This window comes from Vicia villosa, linkage group LG1, assembly GCF_029867415.1.
Source record: "Vicia villosa cultivar HV-30 ecotype Madison, WI linkage group LG1, Vvil1.0, whole genome shotgun sequence".
NCBI lineage: Eukaryota > Viridiplantae > Streptophyta > Magnoliopsida > Fabales > Fabaceae > Vicia > Vicia villosa.
In genome coordinates this window covers 82,002,497-82,022,269 of record NC_081180.1, presented here as the reverse complement: position 1 = coordinate 82,022,269, position 19,773 = coordinate 82,002,497, and the positions used below count along the sequence as shown (strand labels likewise).

Genomic DNA, 19,773 nt, shown 5'->3' with positions numbered 1-19,773 from the left:
CCCCCTGGGTTGAGAACCCCTGCTGAAAACCCCATAATACCCCTGATTTCAGAGATGCATCTCCAAAGTCACATTTTTTTCCTATTTTCTCAAAGTTCGGAGATGCATCTCTGAAAACACCCATTTTTTGGTGTTTTCGGTAATGCATCTCCGAAAGCACTTATTTTTCAATTTAAACGTTGGATTTAAACAGTCAGGTGTTTTTTCGAAAATGCATCTTCGAAACCCATTTTCACATTTTCCATTATTTCGGAGATGCATCTCCGAAATATGCTTTGAGTTTTTCTTTTTCTTTACAAAACAATGATTAATCCCATATTTTACATTAATCGACAAAATTACAAAATAGAATCGGATAACACGTAAATAAAAATAAAATACCAATATTATTAATACGAAAATAGTTGTACGGGTAAGTGCTATGTGTCAAAATAATACAACACGAATACAACAAAGTCATGAATAAAACATAAATAGGCAACTAATATTGAGTATGTCTAATGCGAACACCCTGCGACCTCCTCTGCCTCATATACTCTACCGCACCGGCCGCGTCACTAACCATCCTCTCCACAAAGGCAACTGCCTCTGGACCGCCCTGCTAAATGATACCTCTGTCCAATGCATCATGCCCAAGCATCTGTATTTGATGGCATACCGGCAGGAGATCATTGGCATGGTCATCCTCGGCCTGCTAGTTCTCCAAGATCTCCTCATGTGCTGGCCTAGGTGGATCTCCGGGAGCGTCGGGTATCATCAAAGGATGTGACACCCGATAAAACCATGTCACGTACCCATCTACACAATGCCAGCCCTGGGTGGCCACCATACGTCGATACTCCTCAGACACCAAATGATGCGCCCAATCCTAAATAAAGCAGTGAGGCCCATTCAGGTAACGGTGTCTGGAGCAGCCTCAAATGGAGACCTCAATATCATCTGCACACGTCCAAACTGCCTCATGCACCGCTCCGGCAGATACCTGACCATGGTGTTGGTCCCACATGCCAACCATCCAGAATATAATACGATGCGGTCGAATGGAACAACATCATGGTAATCAGTGAAGGTCGTCCAACGGATGTCAACGTGCAGAGTGCGGTCGAGGCACACACGATATGAGCCCACTGTATTATTCCCCCTTTAGAGGACGTATCGTGTGGTCTTGGGCATGGCGTCATCATACACAGGATCAATGTCGAAGCCGTGGATGTGGTGGAAATATGAGATGATCTAGTCCTGAAATACAAATACGTTACGATAATATGTTGAAAAAAATATGAACCATAATTAAATATGAACCATAATACGATAATACGTACCGTGAGGAGTGTGCAAGATCCAGTCAACTGTCTGGTACTCCAGTTGGAGGCTTCATTCAGCTTTTGGTATAGGTATACCAGAATGGATGCCCCCCAGTTCCACTGGTCAACTGTAGTCAGATCGATAAAGTACCGGAGATAAGTCATGTCGACGTAGGTTGCACTTTTGTCCAAAGACAGAGCAGTGGCTAACAAGAACATGAACCAACACCGCAAAGCGCAAGCACGGTGATACTCAATAAAAAGCCTGTCACCCTCCTACTCGGACTTCGTTGCCGCCACCAAGTGGTTCTCATAAAGCTCTTTCAAGCTGGAGAACCGGATATGCGCCCCACTCGTCGCTCTGCACTCATAATCCGCCATGTTTGGGTCCATACCTAGATAGTCCACATCCATTCTATGGCCTCAACCCTCTGTATCCGAGAATGGTCCAGTAACCTCCCTCTGATCGGCAGGTGGAGAAGACAAGCCACGTCATGTAGGGTGACCGTCAACTCCCTAACAGGAAGGTGGAAAGAAGACGTCTCCTTGTGCCACCGCTCGACAAAAGCCTCCTGTATGTCGTGGCTGATAGTACTATATACGGTCATGCATAACCTATCAAGCCCGCTCGCAGCTACAACATCATTAAACCAGTGAGCCCGTGGTTTAAATAGAGAAAATATTTTCCGCGCATGGTTCACGGATTTTATAGTCGGCCGTTCCTGTCACAACAAAAACAAAAACAAAAAATATTTGTAGTTAGACCGTTAGGAGAAACTGGAATAAAAACCTAAATAAAAAACGGTTAAATTATAAAGTTTAATTAAAAATACTACCTCTCCCTCCCAAACACGTCGAGCGACGTGGTCATGGTAGTAAATCAACACAGAAGTGTCTGTAGGTCCTCCCGGGTAACCCTCCTCCTTCGCATCATCCTCCCCGTGCTCAGGGTGAACATCAGGTATCTCCTCCTCCTCCTCCTCATGTCTCACCTCCTCCTTCTCCTCCTCCTCCTCCTCCTCACGTACCACCTCCTCATGAGAGGAAGACGCCCGAGCCAGCCGATTCCTCGATCTAGATGAGGAACCTGTAGGCGCCTCATCCATTTATACGGATACTCGTACTCGACCCCGTCCCCGTGTTGATGCTATCTGTGCCTCCCGCTCGCATCGAGCCGATGCGGTCTGGGTTTCCCTACGTTATCTAAGTCGTGCCTGGTTTCCTGATATTTTCCTGAAAAAATTGAAATCGGTTAGACGGCGAAACAACTAAGAAAATAAAAAAACAATTCATACTACATTTCGGAAGTGCATTTCCGAAACTGGTAACAGAGGTGTTTTTGGAAGTGCACTTCCGAAAAAACCTACGAACTCCATTTTCTGCAAAAATTCATTTCTTGCCTAACCCATTCAAAATCCTATTTTTATTAACTATATTCTACCATTGACCCATAATAACTTAAACCTACTACACTTTGCTAATTTCTAACTGCCCTAAATTGATTAACAATGCTAGAGTTCAAAGTTGTGAAACTTACAAATTGTATGAAGCTTTGAGTTGCCTTTGAATGAGCCTTTGAATGTTGTAGAGCAAGTTTAGAGTTCAAAGTTCGTGTAGTAGTAGGAAGAAATGGTTAGAGTTTTGAAAAATTTGTGTTTAGGATAAAATGAAAAAGGGGAGGCTGTTTTAAATAAACAGCAAAACACAAGTGTTTTCGGAGATGCATATCCGAAAGGATGATTTCGGAGATGCATCTCCAAAAATATCTTTTTTTTTAAAATAAAAAAATAATTTCGGAGATGCATATCCGAAATCACCCTTTTTGATGACTTCGGATATGCACTTCTGAAATATAAGAACGCTTTTGACATTTCAATGCGAATTCCTAAGAAGGCAAGGGGCGGATAAAGAAATTATGAAACAACAATCCAAAAAAAATATATCAAAAGCCCAAATATAAGTAGGCCTAACCGGTAGAACTCAGAAGTGTGAACGAATCAAAGAAAGCAAGACGACGAAAACAGACCATAGAAATCCAACACCGCTTCTCATTTCTTACTCTAACACTAACAATGCAAACTCTTCTACCGCCGGCACCATTCGCCGGCAGGTTCACGGCGGTTCCACTCTCACTCTCATCCATTTCCGTTCCACGTCTTCCCCGAAGAGTTCCCACCCCAAATTCCCTTCCCTCACTCCCTCTCAAGCATACCGCTTCTTCTCCCTTTTTCAGTTCCTTCATTTCTCACCGACCATGGAACCTTCCCTTCACCGTAACCGCTTCTTCCCAACCCTCTCCACCTTTCACTCCCTCCACCGATGAATCAGAAAAAGCAAAACTCGATCAGGTACATACTCTCACTATCTCTAACCTATCACTGAATGTGAATTTTTTGAATTCCCGGTGCAATTTGTTAGATTGAATTCTATTTCTAGGGTTTGATTTGGTGCAATTTACAATGTAGCGTGACAATTGAGGTTTTGTTGCTGTGCAGGTGTCGAAGAGATTGGAGAAAACGGCGAGGCATTTTAAGCGTTTAGGTAGCTTAGGGTTTTGGGGTCAGCTTGTGTGCACTATTGTATCGGCTGTCATACTGTCGTTTTCGGTTGTTGTTACCGGAAAAGTTACTTCGCCGGCAACATTTTATGCTACAGCTGGTGGAATAGCAGCTGCATTCATCTCAGTGTTTTGGTCTTTTGGTTATATTAGGCTGTCTGAGAGGCTTCGTAGAACTGCAAACGATCCTACCAAGGTTCCTTTATTTTGTTCTTTAAGTTAAATTCGAATAATTGTATTTGCTTAAGAAGGTGAATGTGTAATTGCCCTTATATTTTAGGTATGTTTGGATTCGTGGTATGAGATGGAATGGAATAGAGTAGTAAATAATGAAATTCCATTGTTTGGATTTGCTAATAATGGATGGAGCGAAATGGAATACGATGGAATCCAATCCTTCCATTTCCATTCCATTTGGTTTGGGGTGTAGTGTATGCAATGGAATGGATTAATTTGTAGTTCTGTCAAATTATAAAAATTCACAAATAATGGATTGGAGTCTGTGTTCCATTCCATCATGTTCCATTCTGCTCCACTCCATTCCATCATGTTCCGTTCCTCTCCATTCCATCATGTTCTGTTCTGTTCCGCTCCACTCCATGCTATTCCATCAATCCAAACATAGCCTAGGGACGTTAGATTGATGTATTTGAGCTTATCTATTGATATAAACAATTGTGAGACGATTTGAAATAGCTTTTGGAAGTAATTTATAGCATGTCCTTAAGCTTTTGTCATATTTGCATAAACTCTGTAAGATAAGATAGTTTATGAAAATAAGTTATAGCTTCTATAAAAACAATTTGAGTTTGTTGTATCTTTTGTTATAGAAATAACTTATTTATAAACTCTTATATAATTAGAAGTGTTGACTGTTGAATTTGATAGTTTATCCAAACAGGACCTTAGTGACTATTAATGGTGTGGAACTGTGGGTGTTGGTTGAGCTTTTAGTTGTTGTTTCAGGCACCCCCGCGATCTGATGTAGTGAAAAGCTTACAAAATGGTATAGTATTGAACCTTTTGGGGATGGGTGCTGCTATTCTTGGTATGCAAGCCACAGTTGGATTCTTGGTTGCAAAGGCTCTAACTACCTCTGCCAACCCATATTATCAGGGGATCGCTCCTGGTTCAAGCCCTGTTCTCGCGTTGGATGTCTTTTTGGTGCAGGTAACACTTATTGGTTGTTCAATATAAAGTAAAGTTGCTTCCTGAATAGGAAATTTAGGTTATTTATCAACATTGCTCTCAGCTTTTCTCTTTCCTATGTTTTGCAAAGTTTGGCCGTTGCTAATTCACTACAACCACAACCAAGTCTTATCCCACTAAGTGGAGTCGGTTACATTGATCAACTTTCGCCATAATGTTCTATCCAGAACCATGCTACTAGTACTATCCAAATCGTTTATCTCGAGATCTTTCTTAATAACGCTATTAATTTTCTTTTCATTCTCCAGTAGAAAAACTTTGTATAATAAGACCATCAATTTGCCATTCTAGATTTCAACTCTATCTACATGGTTTTCTGGCATTAACCATTGTCGATGTTCTTCATTTAAAGTTATAAAATAGTAAATTAGGGGAATGATACCATTGTTATTTCGGGGTGAAAATTGGATTGATGAAGCTGAACTTGACAATTACAATGAGAGAACAAATAACTGAATTCCCTTAATGCAAATAACTTCTCACCTAGCTATGTAGTATTAGATAGATACATATTACTCTATTAGAAGGTATGAAATGTAAATGATTTCCAGCAATAAAAATGCTATCTATTTTTATTTTCACTACCGTGCCTCAAGATTTTTTAGTGGTGAGAATGACAGAATCTTGTTTCCATTCCAATGTTTTTCTAAAATCACAAAACAAGGAAATGGAATACAAAATGATGTTTTTGTAGTTATTAGTAAGAACATATCAAATTGAAAGTGAAAACTTCATGAACAACAAACTAATGCGAGTAACATTGACTGTTGGATACAATATCTATACTGCCAGGCTTCAAGTATTAACTTTAGTACAATTCTTTGTTTTACAGGCTTCGGCAAACACAATTCTCTCTCATTTCCTTGGGATTCTTTTCTCCCTAGAATTGTTGAGATCAGTCACATTACCGCCTTCAGAAGCTCTTCCATTTCTCAAGTTTGCATAAGGTGTGTCTCAAGTTTGGTAGAATGATTTCACGCACATAAATAATTGTTTCTAGTGGTTGTTTTCTAAATGAATTGTGTTGAGTCTTGATGCAGCATTTTAAGGCCCTCTTTGTTGGTGGTTGCATCTTATATTTCCAAATTGAAAAGTTGTTAATAAGTGTGAATCATGATAGCTCCTCAACAATTCAAGATCCATGAGCAGATTATCACAGTACCGGGGTTCACCGCACTGTCGACAGTTTGGGAATGTTTGAGTTTGAACCTTGTCACCCTCATAATTGGTCCACAGTAAGTGTAAGAATGGAGAACTTTCAAATTGCAACTTTGAAACTGTTGTATATTAGACCTGTCATGCAATATAATAGCTTTTTAAACTCAAAATACTGGTTACATGTCTGTCCGTTTAATAAGAGATTGCAGGGTTGATTTTGGTTCTCTTGCAGGATTCATATGCTAGTAGTGGGTTTATAAGCAGATATTTAATTGATCTTTGCAAAACTCAGGATTACAAGCTATTTTAAATAATGCATTTAAAAATTAGTACAACTGCAATACGTAGAAAGGATGGATTTAACATGATTAGTTTTTAAAAATAATTGTTGGAAATCTAGGTGTAAAAAGAGTGTACATTTTTCTAATTTAACTTAAAGCATGTCCTGATTGTGAAAAGTAGTAAGCTGTCAAGGGAAATTTGTATTTTTATATTAATCAAAAATATTTTGGAGGGACTACCAGTGCTTGCCGTAATCAAGCAGAGGAATTGCGTGGGGAAGTGAAATTTAAGTTAAAATACTTGTAAGTTGTAGCCATAAATGCAAACTATAAGTATAAGTATAATACCCACTCTTATAAAAAAAGGAAAAACTTGTAGAGCCAAACAAAAGAAAGATAGTTCAAAAGAGAAATTAATTATTAGAAATTGATAGAATAAGAAATGTTGATAACAAAAGAGAGAAGATAAGAAGGAGAAAAGAGGATAGAGTTTCACCGATCGTTAGTTGGTCCAGTGGTGATTGACGTTGGATTTGGTAAGGAGATTACGATTGAAATTCCCAATGTATTTATATGAAACAATGAGACGGAAAATAGTAATAAGCTAAAAATGGAAAATAGTAACATCTCTGCTTCTTCGTAAACAAATCAACTCTATGTAAGGGAGATGAGACGGAAAATAGTTATATGTTGCTTCTTCGTAAACAAATCAACTCTATGTAAGGGAGATGAGACGGAAAATAGTTATATGTTGAAGATGGTGACAAGAGAATTAACAATCACTCAATGTGTTTGACACATTCATGAAATATTAAATTGTGTGCAATTTGAATGACACATTTGTTATCATAATACAAAGGAGTCGGTTCAAAAAAAAATGCAATCAAATTATTTCTGTAGTGGTGGATGTCATAGCATGATACTCGACTTCTATAAAAGATCGTGATACAATATCTTCTTTTTTTTTTTTTTTACTTTTCTAAGAAAAATACAAAAACCACTAGTAATCTTATGATTCATAGAGTCATCAACCCAATTAGTCTCAGAATAATCACGTAACTTCAATGAGAACGATGAGAGAAACAAAAAGCTCTAAAATTAGGTTCTTCGAACATAATGATGAATGCGAAGAACAATTGCTTAGTATACTATAATGGCAGAGACAACAAACTAACTGACAACATGAACAAACTAACTGACAACATGAACAACATAAGTAATATCGTGGTTGGTAATCGTAAGATACACCAGGATGATAATCAAAATACGATATAAAGCGGGATCTGGTAGAGAAACACTATTTGAGGAAGCATATTTCACATTCAATTTAAGAGGATTATTTTCTCCTCTAGCATTAGAAAGACAAGCTTGTTCAAGATGTTGGTAATGTACTTGAATTGAGAGAGATAGTAACCTCTAAGAGAGTAGGTAACTTTAATCCCCAAGAAATAGCAAGGAGTGTCTAAATCTTTCATCTCAAATTTGTTTAATGATTATAGTTTTAAATTATGAATTTCATCGACATCACCACATATAATAATCATATAATTAGCATATAATGAGATTAAAATACAACGATGAGATGTGGTCTTGGAAAAAAAAAGTTGATTCATGGTCACTAGAGAGGAAACTAAGACGTGATAATAATGGTAAACTTCTCAAACCAATTTTGTTGAGTTTTTTTTACAATCATTGTCTTTAGTTACACAAAGTTACATAAGAAATTGTGAGCTTTACACCAGGAAATCCTATGTTAAATCTTCAAGCTTTGCCCACCTTGTCTTCAAAATTGCTATCATGTCCAAGCAAAAGGAAATATTTTGCTAGTCATGACCACTTTGATAAGAGCCAAACCTGTAAAAAAAACCTTGTATCAATGTGTCCAAAACTACATGGCAAGCAGCAAAATCCTTGTTGAAATGATGCCCCAACCTGTTGCCTAGCCTATATCTTGTCCCTATCCAAACATGCTTTTGGTTACGTAGACCAATTCTTTTTTTCCCGTGGGTTTTATTCGATATTTTCCCTTTTCTTTTGGAATACATAAAGATTGGTGGCGACTCTGTTGTACCTCGAGCGTGCGATGCGCTTGATGGTGTGATTTTTGGCTGGCCATGACAGCTGTTGAATACGTGGGTTGTTAGGACTCAAGTGTTCAATACTCGTACTCAACAAAATCAACTCAAATTCATCGCTTCTTTTTTCGCCCAAGCGTGAATCTTTTCTTTGCCCAAGCGCAAATCTCGCCCAAGTGCGAACTCCATTCAAAAACTCATCTTTTCATTGCCCAAGCGCAAATCTCACCCAAATGCGAACCCCATTCAAAAACTTATCCTCTTGCCCAAGTGCGAACTCCATTCATTAATAAAATCAACCAACAAACTCGTAGTTCATCCGAACTACAATCGCTTCGATTCTTCGTTGAAGATATAGAGGCACAAGACGCGATGTCTTGGCGAGCACACTAATAAAAAAACTAATTACGTAGTCCCCGAACTACGAATGCTCTGACTATCCCATTGCACGAGATAATACGTAGGCACAAGATGCGATGTCTTGGCGAGCACAATAATAAAAAATAAAAACCCCTTTCTCTTTTCTCGTAATAATTAGAAGAACGCATACTAATACACTAACACACTAACACAAAGAAAACTAAAAGGGTCCCATTGAATACGATGTATGTGAGGGGTGTTAATATCTTCCCTTGCATAGCCGACTCCCGAACCCTAATTTGGTTGCGACGACCATCTTATCCCTTTTCTCCCGTGAGTTTTATCTATATTTTCCCTTTCCACTTTTGGAATAAATAACATTCTGTGGCGACTCTGTTTTGCATCCTCGAACGTTCGACGCGCTCGACGTTGCGATTTTTTGACCGACCGCGACACCTTGATTATGAGAAATATTGAGCGAAGGTACCATATAATCTTCCTTATAAAGATCACCATTTAGGAATAAATTTTAAGATCCATTTGTGAAATATGTCATTAACAAACTGGTGAAACTGCAATAAGAATGTGAATATTAGTCATCTTTGCCACTAAAGCAAAGCTTTCTTAATAATTCATTCATATATTTGAGAGAACCCCTTAGAAATAATACATGATTTGTAGAGCTCAAATTATAAATCATACTCTTAGTTTTTATTTTGTATATTCAACAAAATCCAATAGCTCGTTTTCTAAGAAGAAGACTTACTATTTATCAAATATATGTCTTGTGCAAAGTATAAATTTTTTCTTTCATAGTCTTTTGTGAAAGAGTGTCAAGTATATCCTCTTAATAAGAAAATGGATGATACAAACTATGAAGATATGTTAGAAAAGAATAAAAAGAAGCAGAGTAAGTGGAATAAACAAAAGTAGACAATTGAGTAGACGTATGATCACGAGACAAATAATGATGAGAAGGATGAGTATGATAAACACACGTGGAAGGTTGTTGGATATTTCTGGGGATGAGAGAGATATCAATATTAGGATTATCAGTAGCATTAGTTCCGTTGTTCTCAAGATTACAATCACTAGAAACATTAACATTAAAACCAAAAAGATCAATATGGGTGAGTTTTAAGTTATCATTAATATGAGAATTAGAGGAAAGAGGGTAAAAAAGAATGTGTTCAATAAATACAAGATTAAGAAAAACATAAAGTTTCCTTTCTTGAGGATCATAATACGATATCTCTTTTAATCATCCCCACAACCAAGAAAAATACATACGGCAGAACAAAAATACAACTTACTACATTCTACTTGTGGAAGAAGAGCAAATCAAATAGAACTAAATACTTTCAAAGAAGAATAATCAAGGATAGAATCATACAAAAAATCGAAAAGAATTGCTTTACCCCAAAACTCATTAGAAACCAAAGTAGATAACCAAAGGGAACGAACAGTCTCAACAAATGTGACAGTGTTTTCTTTTAGCAACTCTATTATGTTGAGAAGTATCATTACAAGATGTCTGGTGAATAGTATCATCATATGCAAGTAAATCAAAAAATTTATTGGTTATTACTATTATAAGAATTCAAAACAAACAATTTCAAACCATGCAAAGGGGCTCAAAAGAACTTCTATAAAAATAAAAAAAAATCCTTCTGAAACAAATTGTTTCACACAAATTGGTGAGATTGAATAATTGAATGCGTAAGAAAACAAGTCATGACAAAAATAAAGAAAAAGAGTTTTCATTGTTGCAAATGTCTCATTGAGTCCCCCAGACCCTTTGATACAATGTTAACAAAACAGAAAGCAAGAGAATGGAAAAAGGAGGATAAAACAAGTCGTGACAACAAAAATAAGAAAAGAATTTTCATTGTTGCAAATGTCTCATTGAGTCCACCCGACCCGTTGATACAATGTTAACAAAAGAAAAAGCAAGAGGGTGGAGAAAGGAGGATAAGATTTCTACGAGAATAACAAAAATATGTAAAATAGAGACTACAATAGAGTATAGGAGAAATGCTATGAACACTCTCTTTTCAACATTCTCTCTAACACTCACTTTTTAATTGGATGAAATACATATGAGTCCGAAAAATGCTATGAGCACTCTTTTTTCAACAATCTTTCTAACACTCACGTGACGCTTATGCTTTAAATTTAGAAACTTGTTCAAAATCCAACTAAGCTAATTTTATAAAAATAATAATAATGACTTATATCGTATTAACTATTTCTCCCTCTGTTCCTTTTTAATTGTCACTTTTCTGAAAAATTTATTGTTTATTTTTAATTATTGTTTACAAAGTTCAAAGTAATAATGATTATAGTTTTGTGAAAATTGTCCCTAATATTTATTATGGAGAGAGAAAAAAGTATATTGGAATAATGAAAAGTTAATAATATTATAGGTAAAATAAAATAAAAAATTATTAAAAAGTAACAATAATTATTAGTTTTCTTAGTATGTGTAAAAAAGTCAAAAAAATAACAATTATAAAGGAACGAAAAAGAGTAGTTTGCAAGTAATATGAACTTGTAAATACCTATAACCAATTATAACTACAAGTTTGGGAAGTTTAAATTTATATATCCAACTTGTACTAATACCTATAACCAACTATAACCATATCTAACAACCAACTTGTTTGGGAAGAGTCAGAACAGGTGGCCAACAACGAAGGCTTGATCTTCGGTGATGGTTGAGGAAAAAAAGGGGTTGTACCTACAATATACTCCGGTGCCAAAGTAAGAAAGAGAACAAAGGTACAACAGAAAGTATGTAGTTTGTGGGCAAAATTTGGATTACCTTGCCCTCTAGGGGTAAAGGGCGATTTATAATGTTCTCTTTGAGGTGGACTAGGTCGTCTTCTTTATGTGGGCTTGGGCGTGATTTCCGGGCTCAGATTATAGGAAACAGTGGAAAAGGTCTTAGTTAGCAGAGCAATGGGAACTAGTCGTTGGCGGGGACGGAGACCCAGCGTGCTCAGATAGTCCTATATTGTGGGAGAGCTATTGGTGAGTCCTGCTCGGTCGAAGGGGAGGTTCGTCCTCTCCTTGATCCAAAGAGTGGGTCAACGCTTATTGGGCCTCTTTAGACTAATAAGTGGGTTGAGCCAATTAAGATGATTGGGCTAGCCAAAACACAAGTCAAGTTTGAGAAGTCTAAATTGACATATCAAACTTGGGATAAACACTTAACAGATTTCTTTCAACATATTTAAATTTGTATGATGCATAGTATGAACTAGACTTGGAGACATTGTTGTAGTACAACCAACAAAAGGGGGAGAGTTGAAATAGTAGAGGTTGTGTGACTTATATCATGTACCAATTGTATGTCATGTATTTCGGTCATGTATACAAAAAATTGTATTAATAGCCTTATTGATTGATCCATCATGAACCAAAGTATAGGTGGTTCGATCGTGCTATAAGTTTTTGGGAGTTTTTTTGTACATCCCTTAACCTTCTTAGTTGCCTCTGGCGAAATTTCAGTTTTACCCCTGAATTCGGAGATGCATCTCCGAACGCACCACATTTCATTTTTTTAGGGATGCTTTCGCAGATATATTTTTGAATTCACTCATTGGTGGATTTCGGAAGTACATATTCGAAATAATGATTTTCAGAAAATAAAACCTAAAAACTAGAGAAGCTTAACACAAATTTATCATAGATAGTCGAAATTACATATATATTGAACATAAATTTAAAATTACATGTTGTTATAAACGGGTAACTGAGGACGTTGCAACATTTAGATAACATCTTCTTCCGATATTTGAATCTTCACATCCACTTCAATCGGACCCTTAGTAGAGTATCGACGAAAAGTACTCCACATAACCTTTAAATTGTCATTTGCCTTCAGTGCAAACTGGGTGAGTTGTACATTTTCTTCAGTGTCAAGTGATGGTGAACGATACTTGAGCTTAACTACCTTTCAATTTTCTAGATATTGTAGGAGAGAATTGAGTATGGTAATCAGCTCACCGAGATGTGTGTCCACAGAGAACCTAAATTGAAATGGCAATTTTGCACCATTATAGTAAACAAAAGCAAGGTGATAATATGTTTGCGTCATCTCTTATTTGTGGTGTGTGATGTTGAAGAAATGGTTTGGAGACTCTATTCATTAGAGATTTGGAGCAATTTAGTCCCAAAATTTGTTATCTTGTGTCATGGCATGTTTCGGATATACACTTCCGAATTCACCCCTGATGGTTTTCGTAAAACATTTCGGATATGCATTTTCGAATTTTGCAGAACCAACAACAAAATTTATTTAGGCAAAATCAGTACCATAGAAACATAAAATTATTTAAATCGGTAAAAGTAAACAGCGGTAACACGTTGAATAGTTATATTATATATGTATAGAATCATATAGAGTATACATTATGCACGACAATACATTGAAAAAATTGTTCGATTACATTCTAAAATGCATCAAAAGAATTGTCACTACTTAAATCTAAAATTGGTTCTTTTTTCGACTTCTCCCTATTTGATTCTCTCTCAAGCTCCGACAATTTGGTGAACTCTTTCTTCCTTTCCAAAAAGTGATTCGGCCAAGTTTCCGCCTCTTTTGCGGAATGTGTCATCCATTTCACTGATGTAGCTGGAATAGGACATCCCAATTTAAAATAAACTTGGAAAAAAAGGAGCGATCTAAGATACCCAATACAAATGATGCAGCCGGATGGATCTTGAGGTGGGCGACTCCGAAGTGAGAAAAATGTCTCCGAAAAACCATATCTCGCCAGATCGATACACACCATATCATATGCACTTACTATAAGATTGCCCATTTCAGGGAAGCACATCCACTTTTCAGGTGGTGCGGAACCGGTAACACATGAAACAAGAGCATTGTGAATTTTATCGAATCCTTCCTTATTCCCATATAGTCGTGTGTAATATTCCCTATGCACCATCAACTCTGAAATAAGTGTTTGTCACACAATAGTGTGGTTCTCCTCTCATTTACCTAGTAAACCGGACACAAACTGAAACCCGCAATTACCATCACCCCCACATCTACGATCCTTTCATTGTGTTTGTGCATAAAAAGCAACATCTCATCAATGTGAATGATCGGTGGTGGAATTGGTGGTTTTGTAATCGGAGTTGTACAAGGTGGTTTGGAAATGGGAGCTCCCTTGAAAGCACTTTTTTGGGCTTTTGGGGTTGGAGAATTAGGGAAATGTGAATCAACAACTTCATGGTAAGACGAAGTCCGCTTTGTTGAACTGTCATCTTGTGTACTTTTCACCTTTTTAGGGGCACCTTTGGTTTTTACCGGCTGCGAAGAAGGTTTCAAACCAATGGTTTCTAGATAGGCAATTTTCCTCTGCTCTTTCCCAAATTTCTAACCCGGTCCATCCAAGCACACACAACTTTCTCTTTCACTTGATCAAGAATAGTATATTCCACGTATTTTAGAAAATTTGGGTACTTGAAACATAAGCTTCTGAAATGTACAACATTCTCAACATACAACTCTTCCATAGAAGAATTTAAAATATTTGCCCATGCATCCATTATATTCTCCATAACAACACTAGATTTGACCATGTTTCTGTCTTCACCCTTAAAATCTTTGGTGCCAACTGCAGGTTTGAGCGTAGCTCTCACATTTTTTTATATATGATACCGACAAAGTAATACATAGGATGTAGGAAACATACTATCAACCGCATTCATAAGGGTGTTATATCGGTCGGTTACAATGACACTAGGCATATCTCGGACCTCTGCTCGCAATGTTCCGTTTATAACAGTCGTTATATACTTGCTTGATATTTGAAGCACTTTGTGGTCTTTTCTGTTTCAAATCTGCAAGTATGTTTCTCGACGCAACTTTGATTATCGACATTTCCGAATTAATTTATTTCTCCTCCGGCTTAAGTCGACTTACAATTGGATGACCTTGTAGCTTGGTGTCCAACACATGATTATGTTTACAAAAAATGACACTAAATCGCCACGTATCATCCATCATGCATGATCCGCGCAATTTAAAAGGACACTCACATTTTCTCGACCCGGTGTCATCGTGTTTTAACTTTCGAATTTTTGAAACATATTTTCCACCTCTCTCGTATCTCGTCGGTACAAATATTTTCCTTCTACAAGTGTCATTGTCGGGCCTTCCAATCACAACGCCAAACCCGAGTTTGCTAGCTTCCATTCGGACCCATTCAAGCATATGTTGACGAGTATTAAAAACTTGATAATTTGTAAATTGTTGCCGAACATTTATCTCAAAAACTATCGTTTTAACATCGTCATTCACCTCATTTGACTTAGCATCTTCATTCACCTTGTCTGTAACAGGTTTGGGAAACATGTCCGGGTACACCATATCTAAAACGGACAAAAATAGAAAATCTGTTCAAAATTTTGTTTCTGTAACAGACTGTTTCGAAAATGCACTTTCGAAATAATTTAGGTAAGTTTCAAAAGTACATTTCCGAAGAGACGCAGTTTTTTCATTCACAAATCAACTCCAATACAAGGATATGAGAGATAAAAGAAGAAAAAATTATCTTAAATTGCAGTTTATTATGTTCTCATTGACATGATAAAACACTTGAAATTTGGTTTGAAGACGAAAAATAAATTGAGAATGGATGGAATTTTTTAAAGGGTTTTGGTTATGGAGTGAAATGAGAAGAATGAATAGTTCATACAGCGTAGTATAAGCTAAATATTTTCGAAAGTGCATCTCCGAAAACGTCACTGAACATTTAAATTTAACGTTAAAGTGTAACAAAGTATTTTTGAATATGCATTTTTGAAACACTTTAAAATTTAATTTAGAGTGCGTTTAGAGATGCATTTCCAAAAGGTATTTCCGAAAGGTATTTTGGAATTTTCAAAAAATAAATTTCACCTTACAAGGAATACAAAGAAATTCCCTAAATTTTCTCTTCTCATACCTTTATATGAATTTAGTTAGAAACCTGAACTGAATGGTGGAGTCAACAGCCAAAAAAAACAATAATCATCACATATTGTTTATTACCTAACAAGAGTGGGAACCTGAGTGGTGGTTTCACGTTGTTTTCACCTTTTTTATTTCAAAGTTTTGTAAAGAAAATAAATATATTGTGATCTTTTTTTAAATTAAAACTGAAAACAAGAAAATAAATCAAAGGATTAAAACAAAAACTAAACAGGCCCTATATTGGCAATTACAATCATAGAAGCAAGCACAATGTAACCTAAGGTGACAAGATATTTTGTTAATTGTATATTTCCCTATTTTTTAAAATTAAAAGTATTGCAGTACACGCCGTGGTAATTACTGATTAAACACTTTCAGGAATACATCATAAAACCAACTCATACAAAATCTATTTGTACCCATAAACCATGCCATGTTACCATCCTAAAAAATATGTGTAAGTTCTCACGTACGTTCTTTTTCCCCCTCGGGTAAATCTAATCCAAAGTGAAACTCAACAAGGGTACATACCTATTTATCAAAATTCATATAAAGCATTTTCCAATGGGGTACACAGAAAATCACAACAGAAATATCATCTAAATCAAAGCTCTTTTTCAATCCGGCTCCTGAAGAATTAGCATACCACAAGTCATGAACTAAAACGGCTACAACTTCCAAACAAAACGATAACCTCCAGTACTTCATGAGTTAAGCATCCATCTGTAGATTCTGTACGCTCCTAACTAGACTTCAGTTAACCATCTGCACTCTGGATTTGAAATGGAAGAAATTGACATAACTTCAATAGAACCGTATAAGCTTTTGTTTTAAGAATGTGAATACAATTTTGCTTATAAACTCAAATCAAATCATTCATGGAAAAATTATACAAAAATTGACTCTATAAAACATCTGTTGCATTTGATATCATTAGAGGTAACTGGGAATTGGACAAAATGATATAAATACCAGAATAATCAAAAGTAGATGATCATATGCACATCATTTATATACCATAAACCTCTATAGCACAAACACCCATGAACAAAGGTGTGCACGGTGTCAGACATGGACATTTGTCAGTGTCGGACAACGACACATGTGATTACGTTCCATTTATTCATTTTTCAAATTATTACTGGTGTTAACGTGTCAGTGTCGAGTCAATTTCGGTGTTTGTGCTTCATAGCCATTAACACACCCTTTCTGCAGCTCTTAGCCTCCTAAAACTCTATGATTGCTAATAACTAGTTTTTTTAGTTTCACAATAGATAACATCCATGATGACTTGTCACAAGCTAACATAGAACGGCAAATGTTACTTAACATTCAGTTTCAATGGTAAACTAGTGTCTGTCTAAAATAGAAAGATGTCAAGTGAAAACATGGTCTAATGAGAGTACTAATACACAAATACCTACCTAGATGGTACAGCTATGGATATCGTTTCTGAGCAAATAATAGACAAATTGCGTGTATAGGTAAGGAATCATGAGATGCTTTTGAGGAACTATGTGCATCAAACACAAATGTAAAGGAATAGCATGCTCTTACTTCGTACCTACTGCACCTTCTTTTCTTTTTTTGCACTATTTGGAATAATGCTCAAAACAATGCTGTGAATCTTTTGATAATGTGGATGAGCAACCCCATGTACCACGTGTATCTTCTCATCAATTCTATCCTGGTACTTGTCATACAACACGGGAAGAGACAAGCTAAGAAGAACACCTGACAAGATCATTAGAGAAATATTAAACCAAACTTTCCCGGAGAGAATTTCAAAAAATATACATTATAGCATAAATGACCTATAGACGCATAGAACTTACATATGTAGATCAAAGTCAGAAAGTTAAACAGACTACCAATATAAGATATTGTCAACAATACACCAACAACCTGATTCACCAAGTTCACACAAACATGTGTCAATGTAAAAATAAAAAAAAATTGTACTGCTCAAATTCATTGAACTCAATATAAACAAAGACAAGAAGAAAATCCAACCCACTACCTGTAGACAAAGCAACAAATTTCTCTCAATTGCTATATCATGTGCAACAGACAAAGCCCGGTTTATCCAAATTTGCAGTTCATCAGCAAGCTTGCCAATAGTTTCCTCCGAGATCTCCAGATCAGGCAGAGGAGGAAGCGGTCTGTAACATAGAAACAAAATAATTTCAATCATAGAGAAAGTATAGACCTTATAGTAACCGATCTAAAACCTCTCTTTCTTTATAGAATGCTTAAACAAACCTCTCTTTCTGCCTAACAAATTACAATTTCAAAGAAGACTTAACATCCTCATAGTTATTTCATAGCATTAGCATCTCTATGCACTAATTGTTCTCCCTCTAAACAAGATTGTTCTCTAACACCAACATCTCTTAAAAAAAAGGTGTGTCTGAGTCAGTCCGAAACCAACACTTGTGTTGTGATTATATTTAATTTATTATTTTTTTCAAATTATTGTTGGTGTCAACATCAGCGTCGTGTTTTCTGGTGTCTCTTCTTCATAGCAAGATCGATTACAAAATTCAAGCATAACAAATCCACAATACGAATCTCGTTGAAAATGCAAAATGATTATGAAGAAGTAAACTACCTATTAAGAAGATTAGCAGCTTTAGCCCATAAAAACAGAATCACAACAAGAAGCAAAATCACATTAGCCACAAATGACAAGAAATTATAACCGGCTCGCTCAAACAGATACCACAATGTGGTAGCCGAACTCAGCACCGCAACTCCTCCACGCCAATTCTTCCATAGCAGCACATCAGCAACTAACGCAAATCAAATCAAAATAAAAAATAGTCAACTCCGATTTTCATTTCTAAATCAATCGTTTCAAAGCGTAAACTAATCGAATCATAAACAAGATCAATTGTTAACTTTAAAGTAACAGAAGTAAGGGATTCATAGAAGATTGAACGAAATCGGAAGGGGAGAGAGAAGGAGAGAACCTATGCCGGCGCCGAGAGCGTGATGAACGGAGATCCGTTTAGGTTCTACCATGGCGATTGGAGGATTTGGTGGTGAGTGCAGAGTTAAGAGTAACAACCAGATATTAGAAGAAACTGCGGTTAGAGTTACGGTTACGGTGGCTATTTCTTCTTTCGGTTTTTGTCATCATCAACTATTCGCTGTTTCTGTTTACAACAGGAAAGAGAAAAACGACATGCGTTACGATTCTGCTATTTCACGGGCTGGGCTTTTCAGGCCCATTTCTTGAGAATTATATATATCACCCCCAAATGATACATGTCACCCACATATTTTACGTTATTCCCAAAATGCCCTTAATATTATTTACTGTGGGAAAAAACATCAAAAAGTAAATTTTCGGTACTGCCGAGCAAATTTTCAGTACCCTTTTTTGGCCGATGCCAGAAATTCTTTGTTTTTTGCAAAATTCCGGTATTCATTTACAAAATATTACACCATCTCGAAAATTTCACCAATTTTTGGTAGAAAACCAATACCAGAAATTTCTTTAGAACCTAAAATTTCCGGTATGGCAGATGAAGTTTTATATCTTTGCAGTACTAAACCGGCAGCTTCAGCTTCTTCTACGGATTCATGTACTAATCTTACGCAGTACTTCATCACAGATACGGTATGTTTACTGGACTTCATACACAATGTTTTTTGTTGAAATAACATCAAAAAGTAAATTTTCGGTACCGCAGAGCAAATTTTCAGTACCCTTTTTTGGCCGATGCCAGAAATTCTTTGTTTTTTGCAAAATTCTGGTATTCATTTACAAAATATTACGCCATCTCGGAAATTTCACCAATTTTCGGTAGAAAACCAATACCGAAAATTTCTTTAGAACCTAAAATTTTCGGTA

The 19,773-nt window shown here is 36.4% G+C and overlaps 3 protein-coding genes across 4 annotated transcripts; 1 reads left to right on the top strand and 2 right to left on the bottom strand.

Moving 5' to 3' along the window:
• The first annotated feature begins 3,287 nt into the window (after nucleotides 1-3,287).
• On the top strand, nucleotides 3,288-6,452 carry LOC131643343 (protein TIC 21, chloroplastic). Its single transcript, XM_058913541.1, has 5 exons — nucleotides 3,288-3,652; nucleotides 3,800-4,057; nucleotides 4,828-5,031; nucleotides 5,903-6,017; nucleotides 6,111-6,452. The coding sequence occupies exons 1-4, from the start codon at nucleotides 3,377-3,379 to the stop codon at nucleotides 6,014-6,016; spliced, it is 852 nt and encodes a 283-aa protein (XP_058769524.1). The 5' UTR covers nucleotides 3,288-3,376; the 3' UTR covers nucleotide 6,017; nucleotides 6,111-6,452.
• A 6,949-nt stretch (nucleotides 6,453-13,401) lies between these two features.
• Nucleotides 13,402-13,899, bottom strand: LOC131647514 (uncharacterized). The gene has a single exon (XM_058917410.1). It carries the CDS (start codon nucleotides 13,897-13,899, stop codon nucleotides 13,402-13,404), a length of 498 nt encoding a protein of 165 aa, XP_058773393.1.
• Nucleotides 13,900-16,207: 2,308 nt separating this feature from the next.
• LOC131610769 (reticulon-like protein B11) lies at nucleotides 16,208-19,081 on the bottom strand. 2 transcript variants are annotated; one of them, XM_058882819.1, is made up of 6 exons: nucleotides 18,887-19,081; nucleotides 18,526-18,706; nucleotides 17,935-18,076; nucleotides 17,750-17,819; nucleotides 17,472-17,648; nucleotides 16,208-16,686 (listed from the first exon to the last, which is right to left on the bottom strand). In XM_058882819.1, exons 1-5 carry the CDS (start codon nucleotides 18,936-18,938, stop codon nucleotides 17,479-17,481), a joined length of 615 nt encoding a protein of 204 aa, XP_058738802.1. In that variant the 5' UTR covers nucleotides 18,939-19,081; the 3' UTR covers nucleotides 16,208-16,686; nucleotides 17,472-17,478. The 2 variants fall into 2 exon arrangements, with proteins under 2 accessions (XP_058738802.1, XP_058738795.1); XM_058882812.1 differs by having other exon boundaries at nucleotides 17,479-17,648; nucleotides 18,887-19,080.
• Nucleotides 19,082-19,773: the final 692 nt, after the last annotated feature.